This window comes from Bactrocera oleae, chromosome 4, assembly GCF_042242935.1.
Source record: "Bactrocera oleae isolate idBacOlea1 chromosome 4, idBacOlea1, whole genome shotgun sequence".
NCBI classification, from domain to species: Eukaryota; Metazoa; Arthropoda; class Insecta; order Diptera; family Tephritidae; genus Bactrocera; species Bactrocera oleae.
In genome coordinates this window covers 35,988,372-36,001,066 of record NC_091538.1, presented here as the reverse complement: position 1 = coordinate 36,001,066, position 12,695 = coordinate 35,988,372, and the positions used below count along the sequence as shown (strand labels likewise).

Genomic DNA, 12,695 nt, shown 5'->3' with positions numbered 1-12,695 from the left:
TTTCCACATATTTAGTACTTAGGGGTTTGAACAGTTTTGGTTCGATTTAGACAATTTTTGGCCGCAAGGTGGCATACTTTAATTGCATTATTCATGCAAAGTTTTACCCCGATATAATCATTGTTACCTGATTTGCATAGTGGAAAGTGAAAGAATCAGATGGAATTGAATATGGTGTTACATGGGAAGTAAGCGTGGTTGTAGTCCGATTTCGTCCATTTTCGCACTATGACATAGAAACATGAAAAGAACGTTATGCACCGAATTTGGTTGAAATCGGTTGAGCAGATCTCAAGATATGGGTTTTCACCTAAAAGTGGGCTGTGCCACGCCCACTGACTAATTTTGAACGCGGTTCCTATAAAGCCAATTTATACCATCTCAGAGATAAAATTTAATGTCTCTGGCGTGTTTAGTGCTTGATTTATCGCGCTTTTAGTAGTTTTTAACAGTACCGTTATATGGGGAGTGGGCGGAGTTGCCACCCGATTTCAACTATTTTCACACCGTCAATAGAAGTGCTAAAAACATTTGCTTCCAGTTAATTTTGTTATTATAGCATTAGCGGTTTAGGAGATATGCACATTAAACCTATTAGAGGCGGGACCACGCCCACTTTAAAAAAAAAATTTTTAACTGCAGATGCCCCTCCCTAATGTGATCCTGTGTACCAAATAACAGTCTTGTATCTTATTGCGGAGCTTAGTTATGGCAAGTTATTTGTTTTTGATTAATGGCGTTTTGTGGGCGTGGCAGTGGTCCGATTACGCCCATCTGCAATACCAACCGTCTCACGGTACCATGAAACATGTCTACCAAGTTTCATAAAGATATCTCAATTTTTACTCAAGTTAGAGCTTGCACGGGCGGACGGACAGACGGACAGACGGACGGACGGACAGACGGACGGACGGACAGACAGTCACCCGGATTTCAACTCGTCTCTTCATCCTGATCATTTATATATATATAACCCTATATCTAACTCGATTAATTTTAGGTGATACAAACAACCGTTAGGTGAACAAAACTATTATACTCTGTAGCAACAGGTTGCGAGAGTATAAAAAGGGCTATTTGCATTAATTGCTCAGGTATACTTAAGAACTTATTTTCAAGGAATTTTATAAATGTATAAATATAAACATATACATACATACATGGACGTTTCAGAATCGTTAATTTTGGGTATATGGGGTCTAAGGCTAGGTTTTCGCCCGATTTTATCCATTTAAGGGACAAAAATACACTGTTATTAGAAAAACACGCTCTTCTAATTTCATTAAAATAACTAGCACATTGGCGCATATATACAAGTATAATATATGGTATAAAGTCAACTGGAAGCTTGTAAATCTTTATCATATATTAAGTATATGTGGACTAAGGGAAGTATTGATCCGATTCAACCCATTTTTGACATAGAGCATATTATTATCACAGAAATATTTTCCACGGACTTCAATAATATATCGCACAAATTGACCGATATTTTCGGCGAAAAGTCAGCCATACGAACAGAGGTCCAAAAATTTGGCATGGGTTCTTAAAAATTGGAATCCGATTTCGACAATTTTTGGGCGTAAAATTAAATACCTTGAGGGCACTATGTAATTAAATTTTTATCTGGATACATTGATTGGTTCTTGATTTGTATATTGGAAAGTAAAAAAATCAGATGGAATTTAAAATTGTGTTATATGGAAAACCAAAAAAAAATTAAAAAAAAACGTTTTTTTTCGTCGAACTGCTTTCCGCGGCTCAAAAAAATAACCCTAGACAGTCCGAAACCGGATCATAATACAATCGCGTCAAGCTCCTTTTGGCACTGGCGCCTCGTCCGTTTTTTGGCTGGAATGTTTGAAAAATATATCTCTGAATCATATAAACAAAGCAAAAGAACTGATTTTGACATGCTGACGAAACAACCTTATATAATTGAATCATGATTTTAGTAAATTATTCGATTTGAAACGTTGGTAAATATTGTAAATAAAAAAAGAAAGAAACATATTTTCTTTAAAGATATTCAATGTGCCCTTGAGCAGTTTCCTGATAGTATTCTATAATATAAACGAAATGGCAACAGACGACTCACTACTCTCCGATAGATAGTCGATATTCACTCGCAAAGTGCAATTAGGTATTCTCTTGTGGAAAGTAGGCTATTCTCGCTTAATTATAAATGCGCAACATGGGTGTTACAAAAGTGTTCTTTAAATTCGAAATGCTTTTTTTTAAGTTTTAATGATCTCAAAATCAATTTCGTGAATAGCAGGACACCTGCAACATAGGTGTCCTACTATGTAGATAAGTTAGATCCTTAATTGTTTGTATATTTGAATATAGCGAATGCGCAATACAACAAGTAGCCTTTAAATTATTTTTATACATACAGTTATCAAAACAATTGTACTTACCTTTTTTCTATTCGAAAAAACAACTCTATATGGTAAATACCAAAACAATGTATGTTACATTATGTAGTAATGTTTATTTATAAAATTTATACTTAACTTTACTTATGTGAACTTTGTCCAAGAACATTCTGAAAAAATTTAAATGTTCATGATGTTTGTTGTTGCAGTTGTACATGATTAATTTTTAGTTTAAGAGTTATTCTATTTGAGCATATACATATGTAAATTGCGATCTATTCATTTATGAGTATATTGTTTTACAGTCAGAGCAAACCATATTTTGTTCTTATACATACTTTTACATGATTGCGTGTTTAATATTCATTTCTTTGAAACAATTAGACTCAATTTTATATAGTAGTATGTGTTGAGCAGTCATTCTAGTCAATCTTATGAACTACATATAATATAAATACATATGCCACTCCATTCTTATCCTTAATAAACGGAGAATTTGGCACGGAATTTTTTTTTTCGCTTTTGCACTTGGAAAAATTTGGACACTATTTGTCTTTCACATGCTTTTTATATTTGGCTACGCAAATAAGTATTATTTTAATTTAGTTTAGCTTTTTCTCACAATCGCGGTCATTTGTTAGAACTGATTAGTAAGTTGTGCAGCAGTAGTCTGTTTTTGTTCTAAAATTATTGGCTTAATATAATTTGAAAAAAATTATTCAAATAAACCTGATTTATTATTTTGTTTAATTAACTGCAGTTATAAATTCGAAAGTAAAGCAATCTATGAAAGCACAATAATAGAAAATCACAAATATATTTTAACACGGTGACAGTATAAATACATGTATCATATTTACTGAAGAAAACGTTATTAGCATGCACGTGACACTATCTTCTCTCGAAATAAGTTTTAACTTCGTATTTCCAATAATTAATTGAATATATATATATATATATATATAAATTAATTTCATGAGAAAGCCTGTTAATTTCTTAAAACTTACTATAATATATAGGCGTGGAATACACAGTCGTAAAATATTATAAATTTATTATATAATATTATAATGTGTAAATAAAACTAAAAATAATCAGATCAGAATATAAAAGAGCCCAATAAAAAAAAATTTGTATTACAATTTTTGATCACAGGTATTAAGTAATTTCCTTTTATGTATGTTAGTACTTTTTATTATATTTACGTGTTTTATTTACTTATTTGTTGCTTTCATATCATTTTTTACGCTTATAAAATGCAATATCGAACACTGTATATGCTTAAATGTACAGTGAAACTATAAATATTATTTTATAAAATAAGTAACTAAACCACAAACACTTGCAGTTGTAAAATAAATATTAAAATACAAGTTTTTAGCACTGGTTTGACCGCGACTATGCATGTAATATTTTGGGAATTCCCCTACTATTTAAGAGTCAAATCGAATATGTTTCGATACTTAAATACACATTTACTTATACATGTTCTTACTTATTTTATAATATCTACTATTTTAATATCTTAATTTTCCAAATAAAGGCATTTCAACTTATCAGTAATAACATTTGTGCAAATATTTTTTTCACACCCAAAGAGGGCCAATAGTATCTGAAACAATTTGTTTTATATCCCCTCTGTCCATTTCACTGAACACTATTAATAATTCAACAATTGTACGCGAGGAATGTTTTGCACGACATTCCCATAGATTGAGGATTTGCTCGGTTGGCGATGATTTTGTAGCGAAATACGCAATATAATGATCTGTGCCAAGTTTTTTAGCCAACAAACGCCAATCTTTTTCATCTTGGCGAGGTGGGTCCAAAGCAGCGCAGATCAGCCGCTTGCAAGTGTGTGGTAAATAAACGCTATTCAAATTTTTCGTCTCATTTATATAGCTAATATCACGATCAATAGAAACAATTGCTTGATGTTGTCGATTTTCAAATGTTTGAGACCGAACGTCGCCTTGTGAAAAATGTTCACTTGAAATAATGAACGAGTGTATCTGTGATTCGATGTTTTCTAAACCACTTTGCTCAAAGTCCACATCAAAAACTAAATGTGAATTGAGTGATCTCTTTATGGTAAACTCACAATGCAAAATTGAATTGTTATTGAGAATATGATTATATGGAATAACTTGTTCATAATTAGTTTGTTCCTTGATGTCCCACGAACTTGACTCCGTATTACGAACACGAATAACTAAATCGCAGGTGTTTAAGTGAAAAGCAAAAGTCTCACTTTCACCCATTATAGTACCGCCCAACTTTGTCTCAATTGTCTTGCATATGTCCCTACTATTAGGAAAGTGTTTTACAACATATATTCGAAGACTACAGTTCGAGCTGCTCGGCGTTAATTGACTAAACGCAATAAGTCGCATTTCAATAGCAGGCAGGTAATCGGTGAGATTGTTTGGTTCAGCAACTACTGCGAAACGTCCTAATTGTTCTGTCATTATATATAAATACTTATCTTCCAAATTTACAAAAACCGGTGTGTTTATAGTTTCTTCTCCAACGGAAATTATTTTTCGCCAATTCGAGTTAATATCGTAATGATCGTTATCTGCTTGGTATATATGCACATTCCAGTGTTGAGGTTCAATTAAACAATGCGGTAGTTTGATTATAACTGGTTTCTGGAAACTATAATTTCGCGGAGAACAATATACAATTGTGCTGCAAACGAATAACGATTCAGCGCAAGGTATTCGGACACTTTCGTCACTCAATACAATCAAAGACATGTGTTTTTTCTGATTTTTACCAATAGCCAACTCTGGGACATGCAACATCATTTCTCCTCTATAAAGGCTTAAGCTGCCGCCAGAATTATTTATTATTTCGGTTACTACATTTTTTGATGACGACGGCAAGGTAAAATTTGCTTTTATATCGTATGTGGAGTTTGCTGTAATGGAGTAAAATAATTTTTTTTATAATTAAATGCAAAGAAGTGATCAAAAAAGTTTGTTAAAATCTTAAAAGTGTAAGTAATTTTGTTAGTTTCAAAGGAATGTACGTAAATCGTTAGCTTTAGAAATTTTTTTTAAGGTACGTTTATACACTTATAAAAAAAAAAGTAAATTAAGTCCAGAAAAAACTTTTCAAATACTTTCGTTAAATTAAATTCTAATTTTTAATCTCAATATTTTTGATTGTATCGTTTTAAGTTTGGGATACAAAATTTGATTTTCATTTTTTAATTCCAATGTTTGAAATTTTTGGGATTAAAAATTAAAAATTTTATTTGAATCCCAACATCAGAATTAAAAATTGATACAATATAAATCGTTTAAATGCGTTAGTGCTCTAGAGTATTGAGGATGATAGCTCTTGTGCTTGCTCTAGTTCAAAATGGTAGAACACGAAGTACGGAAACGCGAAAAAATTGTTGATTTTTCATAATAAAATAAGGTAAATAAAGTAGAATTTCTTGACAAAAATGTTCGCATAAATCTGAAATATATACTGCCGAAAACAAAGTTTTCCTTGGATAACAATCAAATTTGCAATCATATTAGCTTATTTTGAAGGTCATAAACTCCCTTTGTTTTATTACTCTATATTTTACTTCCCGTCAGTGAAAATTATACTAAAATCATTGGAGGCAGAGAAATGGAAGTGCTGATTGCATTAATTGTTGACATTTCTCAGGTTTACTTGAGATCTTATTTTCAAGCAATTTAATAAATCTTAACATATATATGGAGTTAAGTCTGCCGGACGTTTCAAAATCGTAAATATCAGTTATATGAGGGCCAAGGCAATATCCCGCTTTCATTTTATCCATTTTAGGGACAAAGATACACTATTATAAGAAAAACACTCTCTCTCCATTTTATTAAAACAACTAGCACATTGTCCGATATATGGGGTATAAACTGGAAGTTCGAAAATCTTTATTTTAGGTATATGGGGCTAATGGACGTATTAATCCAATTCAACCCATTTTTGACACAATGGTATATTATTATGAAAGAAACATTTTACCCGAATTTCAAATTCAAATATATCCCGCTTTCAGTAGTTTTCAACTAAACTGTTATATGGGGATAATGGGAGGGGTTGTAATCAGATTTCATCCATTTTCGCACAGTAAGGGCTCTTAAAGGATTTGTCCAAAGTGAATTTGGTTATTGTAGCTTTAGTGGTTTAGGAGATATGTACATTGAACCTATTAGAGGGCGGGGCCAAGACCATTTTTCCAAAATTTGTAGCCCAAGGGTGTCCTTTGCTACTGCAATCCCTTCTACTAAATTAAACTTTTATATCTTGATTTCGTGCTTAGTTATGACATTTTATAGGTTATCGATTAGTGGCATTTTGTGTGCGTGGCAGTACATGTACAAAGTTTCATTACGATATCTCAATTTTTACTCAAGTTAAAGCTTGCAAGGGCAGACGAACGGAACCCCGAATTTCAAATCGTCTCGTCATCTTGATCACTTATAGTTATATATATAAATCGATATCTTTTAGGTGATACATGTAACCGTTAGGTGAACACAACTATTATGCTCTGTAGCACCATATTGTAAGAAAATATAAAATAAATCTCATATAAAATTAATTGATAACAAGTAAGGAAGGGCAAAGTTCGGATGTAACGGAACATTCTATACTCTTGCAACTTGCAAGGATCAAAGCCGGCTAAATACCTGTCAGGTGAATTACAATCAAATTTGGTATTTTATTAATTATATTATAGGCCATAAATCCAAAAAAATTTATAACTATATTTACCTTCCCGTCAGCGAAAATTTAATTAAAATTATCCTCAAATGAGATATGTATATCTGACATAAGCTTAACCGAAGAGAGTAAATTTAATACGTAGAGTTGATGTGGAAAGCGTCAACCAGAAGATCGTAATTGCTAAGATTAAGACCAAGGTCTAAACCAACTCCATTCATGTTCAGCGCTAAACCATTAATATAATAAAATTTCGCAGAAACAAAAGTATTTACAATTATACGTTCAGTTAATTTTTCTATGATATCTTACATATTGGCCGATATATACGGTATAAGGTCAATTGAACTCGTCTAGTCACCCTGATCATTTATATATATATAACCCTATATCTAACTATTATTATTAGTTGATTATAATCGTTAGGTGAACAAAACTATTATACTCTGTAGTGACATGTTGCAAGAGTATATAAACCAGACTTGTTTAAATGCTTGATTTATTAAATTTGTATACTAAATACTAAAACACAGTATTCTTTCTTTCTAACGGCTAATGCTAACGGCGAAAGCTAATGAATTTTCAAAGCTGATTTCGAAAAAACGTTACTAATATCATTAGCCACCCTTGTAATTTATTTAAAAATTAAACGCTCAGTTTCTTTCAAATTCATTCAATTATAACACAGGCCTAAAATGATTTTGGTACCGGTAAAAGTAAACATTATTTCAAGTACTTTCGTTACCCTTATTAAAACTGGATATTTAATATTTCTAATATTACGTGTTCCTTTCGCAAGGGTTATAAAATAAAAATACCGGCTTTTAGTTTTTCATTACTTAAGCCGGAAAACTTAAAATATATACAAAACACGGACCATTTTAATCTAATGCCTTAACATACCTCGTATTGCTTCATAAGTCTAATTTGAGAAGCAATGAATGTAAAATAATAGTATCTATAGAAGCTTAAGACGTTTGGATACTCCTTTCGTTTTGTTGAGTGAGCTACAGGCACAGCTGCTTGTTTATTACCAACATCCACTAAAACACATTTTTAACTTCTCTTACAACATTCCATAAACAATCTCCATTCCACAGCTTTATATGTTGAGAGCCCCAGTTTAGAAGGGCAGCAATGTTATTACAATAAACCATATAATTTTCTGAGCTTGAATATTTTTTTTACAAACGCGATAAAATTTTGTTTTTATACCTTGATATTACAAATTTTTTTCTTAAAGTCTAGCTACTAGTAGCTCAAATCGCTCTTTTGAAAGATGGCGCCTTTTATCTATTTCTTTAAAACCTCTGTCACATTTATCAGAAAAAACTTCCACCAACATGTGTCCGACAAATCTGATAGATGTGAAAGATTTTGAGTCAAAAACAAGTCATCTGAACACAGTCGAGGTCTTTACGCAGACGGTGAAACAGGATATGTCATTTTTCTTTTGTTAATGGCATATAATTCTACAACATAACAGTCATGAACATGTTGTTTCGGTTCTGTTCAAATTTTCCTCACAATAGACTTAAAAGTGATTACGTTTACCGCTTGCCCACTCTCTTACAATATTCCCTACACAACTTGCACAAAATGTTTGAAATAACTCATGGCAAATTTCGTGAAGATATCTCGTCAAATGAAAAAGCTTTTCAAGCAAGCACTTAATTCCAATCGTTCAGTTAATATGGCAGCTATATGATATAGTGACCCGACCTAAACAATTACTTTGGTGATTCCATTTTTGACTTAAATAATAATCCATGCCGAATTTCGTGAAGATATTTCGTCAAATAAAAAAGTTTCGCATACAATATGTTATAGTTGTCCGATATCGGCCGCTCCAACAAATTAGCAGCTACTTAGTGAGGAAATGACAGGTGCAAAATTTCAGATCGATAGCTTAAAAAGTGAGGGACTAGTTCGTATATATACAGACAGACTGACGGGCATGGCTAAATCAACTGATCATTTATGTATACTTTTTAAAGGGTTTCCGACGTTTCCTTCTGGCTGTTACAAACTTCGTGGCAAACTTAATATACCAAATATATATGTAAATATAAATTATTATGTTGATAATGTATAACCCACTTCTTCACAGAATTCTGTAAAAAAAAGCTTCAATTATTTTCTCTCCTATATCTATAGTTATATTTTAGAATAGGGAGAAAAAACGTACGAACCTATTTTATATACTAAAATAAGGGAATTACATAGCTAAGATTATAAAGGTTGTCTTTGGTGCGAAAAAGAGACTCAACAGCTTTTTTCCAACTTGTATAAAGCGTTACAAAATGTGCAGACAATAGTTTAGTAGTGCAAGGTCTTACCCTCCTCAAACTTAATATTAGCTGTCTTCGATTCGCCAATCTTTGGAGAGTAGTGAATCGAAGGAATTATACTAGTTCTTCAAACAAACTGGTACTACTTGTGTTGCAACCCTACGCACATATTTGTTACAGAAAGTTTTCTTTACGAGAAAAAAAAACGTTTTAGTAACATCATTTTTCGAACCTTACGTTTTCTATAAAAAATTATAAACTATTTCATGTCTTTAACTTTTAATGTCAATAAAAAAATTTCAATTCAATTTTCATTTTTGAAAGCTATTTGTCATATGAGCCGTTCTCAATTGCAAAACTGTTCAAAATTGTTACAAAAATATCATTATATATAGCGATTACACCGCTTTAATGGAAACTAATTATCTTATGCATGAAACACAATGAAAGCGGCAGACGGTAGGCAGCATCTGTTAAATATTAAAATACATACGTTCCTTTGGGCACAGTTATTCAGGTAACATGTGAAATGTAAAATTATTCAAAGCTCTAACAAGTCTAACCTTATTTTACCAACAGATATATAATTTATAATAACAATTTATAGTTTAACACTAGAGCTACGAAGATTTGCCATATAAATATTTCAAAGGTCTCTCTCTCAAAATTAGAAGCGTAAGAACAAAATAATCTATAATGTTATTCTGTACACAAATTTAATAAAAATGATGACGTTATTGTAAAATATTAAATAGGAATAAAGAGGAAATGGTATAAATAAATGATGCAACCGGTCATTTTGACCGTTTCGCAGTTCTAGTATTAAAACAATTGAATCAATCTATTTACTTATTTTTTGCACAAAAAAATTTCACTTTGAACAAAATATTTAAGTGTCATTCAAGTGAAAAGTTTCAGCAACAACGAAGTTGTGTACATCAGCGTTTGATATGTAGCTGCCGTCTTCAAAATGTTCAAGAAGCTAGCTTCAAGACGACATTTGCAGACAAGAAAATTTCACTATCGTCGGTCGTCTTGTGTTTAAAGCTTTACTCATACATGTAAATTTTTGACAAGAGAGCATCACGCATAGATAGCAAGCAGAGAAATTATGAATCAAAAAAAGTTATTGAGATTATAGATATGTAACTAATTTAGGCTTAAACGATCTTACATGTATCCGCTGTAGATGTTTCTGGTGTATCTGTAATATACTCCGCACTTATTTCATCTATTGGGTTGGTATAACTATAAAACAAGATGAAGTTCAAATAAGGAACAAAATAAAATAGACAACAAATTTTACTTGGCAGATAAATTCGGTACGTCATAATGATGTTCGGAAGCTTCACAACTAATTATATGATCATTAGACATAAATCTGTGATCGGAACTGGGATAATCGTAATTGACATTTGCCGTCTCAATATTGATTCCCTTCTTATTTATTCCTTGCATATAATCCGTGTTAATATCTAAAAAAAAATATATATATATATATATGAAAGTAAATGAGGAAAAATCAAAGCAAATTCTTACTGGTTCTAGTCATATTATAGTGAGAATTTATTGTCAAATTCCGACGAGCACAGTAAATTAGAGCAGCACCAAATGCTACACATACAGTTATGACAAAAGCCAAGCCAAGGTAAAGTGTCCAGTCGAAGCCTTCAAAGTGAAATAATATATATACATTTTCTCAACTGAATATATATTTCCTAAAGTCGTACCATCATTACCAATTAAACAGTGCTCTCCGCGACATTCCGCTGTTTGTATATCTTTACCAGGACACTGAACCTTTACCAGCCCCAGACCAACAACCCCGTTATTGTTAACAGATCCTTCATGGGACTCAACACTCGAATCTTCAGAAACAGGATAAATGCACTTTCGCCGTCGTATTTGTATACAGTCAGGAGAACACGAGCTCCAATCACTCCACTGTGTCCATCTACCTACTGAAATAATATTTCATAATTGACCTACAATGATTACCTAATTTATAATTTCATAATTAAACTTACACTTCTTACTCGATAATGCATCATATCCATCAGAGGTTATAATTTGTGTGTCTTCTGTTCATTTTAAGAAAACGAAAACAATAACATATATTTAAAAGCAAATTGAATACGTTATAAAATATAATATTACCTTGACAAGATACACAGTCCGCAGATTTCTGAACTTGTGCACCAGAGCATAACGAACCACCATTCAAAGGAATGGGATTATTACAAAAACGAACTCTTTTTCGACCTTGACCTAATTTTCCTAAACATTTGCATTCTCTCCAAGGGCTCCATGAACTCCAACCTCCATTCACTAAGGAATAATGACAAATGAAAATTTATTAACATTGCAGGATCATGTTAAAGCATTCATTTTCTATTTGCTTACCGTAAACTATTAAAACAGCTGAGTCCGAAATTCTTTTCCCGGCCACATTCTCTGCATGGCATGTATAGTTCGCCATGTCCTGAATATTAAAAATAAGTATATTTTTCCAAATTTCTGTTGCATACAACAGGATATAAAAAAATGGTATATACCATATTTTATATATGTATGTGCACAAAAATAATATAAAAATATACATAAGAACTAAACTTATATTATATAAATGTTAAATATTGATTAAACACAAGTTATATTTTGTGTGGATTTAGGTTTTTTTGGTGCCAAAAAAATTAATCGGGATTAGTTAGCCAAACCTCAAAAGCAAATACATATCTTTAAGAATTTCGTGTCACGTTCCGTCAGGGATAAACTCTTAAACAATTGATCCGATTTTAGAATTATTTAGCACACTGTGTGAGAGTTTTCAAAAATCGATTCTTTGCATTTTCATATAGTATAATATCTTACAAAAATTATCTGAAAAGTAAATCCGACAAATACCTTTCGAGTTATTCGAAAATTAGTAGGGGTCTGAGGCCGCCATTTTGTTAATTAAAACAAAGGCTAATTTATTTTTTTGTCTGATTGATTTTATATGAATTTCCAAGGGTTAGCGATGGTCACCGCAAGGAGCTTCGGTTGGAACTGGACCAACAAAGTCAAGTCGAAAACTCATTTAATGACACTATGTTTTTACTATAATTAAAAAGATTAAAGAAAAATTATTTAAAATTGTCGTTTTTTCATTCCGTTGACCACTCCTAACCCTCTATGTTAATAGTTTCAAACAATTCATAAATAAAAAAATATATTTCTAAACATAAGCATGTGTTCAAAATAAACAAAAAGATACTTTTCATAATTTTGCATAAAACGTCAAATGGAAAATTCATAATTTTGACAATTATTTGCATCA

The 12,695-nt window shown here is 31.7% G+C and overlaps 1 protein-coding gene and 1 long non-coding RNA gene across 4 annotated transcripts in view; one reads left to right on the top strand and one right to left on the bottom strand.

Annotated features, from left to right (window-relative positions):
• Positions 1-2,470: 2,470 nt before the first annotated feature.
• unc-5 overlaps positions 2,471-12,695 on the bottom strand; it is a 35,381-nt gene continuing 25,156 nt past the window's right edge. For 2 of the 3 annotated variants that reach the window (XM_036372186.2, XM_036372197.2), the window contains exons 5-12: positions 11,780-11,858; positions 11,534-11,704; positions 11,404-11,457; positions 11,107-11,337; positions 10,916-11,044; positions 10,683-10,851; positions 10,551-10,624; positions 2,471-5,301 (exon numbers count right to left, since the gene is read on the bottom strand). In XM_036372186.2, the coding sequence (XP_036228079.2) occupies positions 3,965-5,301; positions 10,551-10,624; positions 10,683-10,851; positions 10,916-11,044; positions 11,107-11,337; positions 11,404-11,457; positions 11,534-11,704; positions 11,780-11,858 (2,244 nt within the window). In that variant the 3' untranslated portion in view covers positions 2,471-3,964. The remainder of the gene's footprint in view (positions 5,302-10,550; positions 10,625-10,682; positions 10,852-10,915; positions 11,045-11,106; positions 11,338-11,403; positions 11,458-11,533; positions 11,705-11,779; positions 11,859-12,695) is intronic. The other variant, XM_036372204.2, reaches the window with a different exon arrangement.
• Positions 9,642-10,207, top strand: LOC118682831 (uncharacterized). Its single transcript, XR_004978636.2, has 2 exons — positions 9,642-9,893; positions 9,956-10,207. It is a non-coding gene; the product is annotated as an uncharacterized lncRNA (long non-coding RNA).